Below are 2,721 nucleotides of genomic sequence, written 5' to 3' on the forward strand. Positions count from 1 at the left end.
ATGAGCTACATGAAGTCTAAGGAGATTAGGAGAGCATACAGACGTACACACGAGATACTAGAACCGGTGTCTCGAACCCTGGTATGCATAGGAGCAGCCGACGATGAAGAGAGAACTGAGGACAAATCAATTCCTCAGACCAAGGGGGGAACAGTGAGAGTAGGAGAAGAGAGAATGAGAGCTGCGGAAGAAAGAGTGAGAGTACAAAAAGAGATAGAAAAAGAAAGAAAATGATAAGAGGCAAGGAAAAAGAAAGCTGAGATGGAGAAGAAGAAAAAGGAGGCAGAACGAGCAGAGGAAGAGCGGGCAGAACAGGCTCGCCAAACAGAAATCGCTCGCCTAAGAGAAGAGGCCAGACTCAGAACAGAAGAGGAGGCTCGTCAAATCTTGGCTCAATCCTCTAGTCCAAACTATGAGGATAACCAAGAGCATTATGACGATGCTGCAAGGTCTTACACTAGCGAAGAAAATGGAGAAGAGGAGGAAGAGAGTGACGAAGAAGTGAGTAAGACAGAATGTGAGGGAGATGAAGAGGAGAGCGAGGAAGAAGACGAGGAAGAAGAGGGAGGAGGTGAAGCAGTTGCTCTGTCTCACGGTGGGACAAAGCAGCCTAGGCCAAATAAGCACATCAGATTCACGTACCCTACTCCAAGTGCAACCACACTATCTGACTCCGGTGGTCGAGACACGGAGATCATTGAAACAGAGGCGCACACCTCGAACCCTAACCAGCCTATCCAACCAGAGGTCGTATCTACCTTTGGTTATATTAGCCAAAGGGACACCTCTCCACAGGGAACACTCTCTCAAAAGGGTGTAACCTTTGAAAACATAAGTGATATGTCTCCCCATATAACGCCACTTTCCCACATAGAGGAATTTGTTACCTCTGTACAACTAGAACCCCAACCTTGTTCAGAGCAAGGACTAGGTGCACCAGACTTTGAGACTCTCGACCAGTCTCATCGTCCACTCATGGAGAACCCTCTGGCTGGCTCTGAACCAGACTTGGATCCTCTCCTTGACATAATAGAAGTAGTGAATTCTCCTCAAGGAGAACCACGAGGATCTTCTAGAAGCCCATCCCCGACTAACGTCAATCAAGTCGTGACTGAAGGCGTCCCTGGAACGGGGACTCAATCTGGCCCGTGTATTGAGTCAGAGGTTACCACATCTGCATATGTCACTAGGGAAGCGTTCCATTCCCTTTTCACCTCTATTCAGTGCTCCTTGGAAGAGCTAAAACTTAGCATGGCCCGTGTAGAGCCTTCACCTTCTACACCTGCTCTGGATGAGATACGAGCATCATTGGCAGTACTAAGAGCTAAGTCCGCAAAAAATGCTTCTCGTATCAGTACACTAATGGAATTGACGGCAACCAATACAGCAAAATTACAGCAGGTTGTTGCATCTCTACCGAGGGTTGAGGCGTATACGTCGATCAACAACCAGGCCCTCATACCTCTAAGTGTACCTGTGGACTATGTCACACAGAGCGCCATGAATGCTCTGGGTGACAGACTCCTACAGAAGGTGGCAGACTTCACTGCAAACTTCAATAGCAAGGCCACAAACAGCAGCAAAGAACATCAACGACACTCTCGCACGATTCAACTACCGTTCAGACAACAAAGTGCGAAGAGTTGCCGTTGCAGTCGATGAACTCCTCAAAACCATCGAGGAAGTGATCAGATCCATGCCTCGAGCAGAGGATGAAAGACCTAAGCGATAGCGAGATCAGTCTCCGTATGCTGAACCGTCAAAGAGGAGGCGACTTCACGATGATGAGGACCCAGACGAGTCTCGTCCTCAAAATCGCCAAGAGGGGGAGAACTTGTCTACAACCACACCAAGTACAACACCTCCGGCTGTCCCCTCTGCACCATCGTCCTATGCTCCATGCCATCAAAGTCAACCAAGGCAAAGAAGACAAAGCCAACAAGTGCCAGACAATGCAGAGGCACTATGCAAAGGGAAAATGCCTATGACATCAGAGGCAGAGCCAGCCATGCCACACAAGTCTACAGAAGTGATCGATCTTCTATCTACCTATGGATCAGATGACTCTGACCTGGCTCTGTCCTCCTCAACAGAGTATGCTATGGATATGGTTGCTCCATCAACAACATCCCAACAATAAGAAGAGGTGGTAGCCATGAATGTGGCCGATCCGTCGCTACTACACATTCTGGTTGCCATTCCTCTAGAAGAAGTAACCGTTGCTGCTCCTCCACCACATCCAAGAACCCACAGAGCTAGGGTCCCTGCTCAAGTGTAACACCCCCGTCCCGCGTGGTCAAAGACGGGTGATGTCACAATTGGAATAAAACCAGCATGTGCTATATAAAACAGAGCGGCTAATAAAATTTACCAAAAGATAATTACATAACCACAAATGGAGATAACGTGTCTCAAAATATCAGCATGTCTACATTAGTCATCAAAAGTTTAAACAAAAGTATGACTTAATGAGTTATCATCAATATTGTCATCTCCGTAGTTCTCATCCCAAAATCCCTGCTAAGTCATATACCTGCCGAGGACAAGAAAATCTCGGCTGAGCTTAATGCTCAATGAACGGATAATAATATAATAAAACAATGAATATGAGATAACAAGTTCAAAAACAATTGATAACGCCAAATGATAATCCAAAAGAAAGTCAAAATGCCCAAAAGCATATCAAGGGTCCAAAGACCAAACTGCATCACGAGGATGCGT

General features: G+C 46.7%; 1 protein-coding gene across 1 annotated transcript; it reads left to right on the forward strand.

Annotated features, from left to right (window-relative positions):
* Window positions 1-261: 261 nt before the first annotated feature.
* Window positions 262-1,732, forward strand: LOC112506111 (histone H3.v1-like). The gene is made up of 2 exons (XM_025110141.1): window positions 262-676; window positions 1,521-1,732. Exons 1-2 carry the CDS (start codon window positions 262-264, stop codon window positions 1,730-1,732), a joined length of 627 nt encoding a protein of 208 aa, XP_024965909.1.
* Window positions 1,733-2,721: the final 989 nt, after the last annotated feature.

Source organism: Cynara cardunculus (assembly GCF_001531365.2).
Source record: "Cynara cardunculus var. scolymus isolate 2C chromosome LG 2, CcrdV1, whole genome shotgun sequence".
Lineage (NCBI taxonomy): Eukaryota > Viridiplantae > Streptophyta > Magnoliopsida > Asterales > Asteraceae > Cynara > Cynara cardunculus.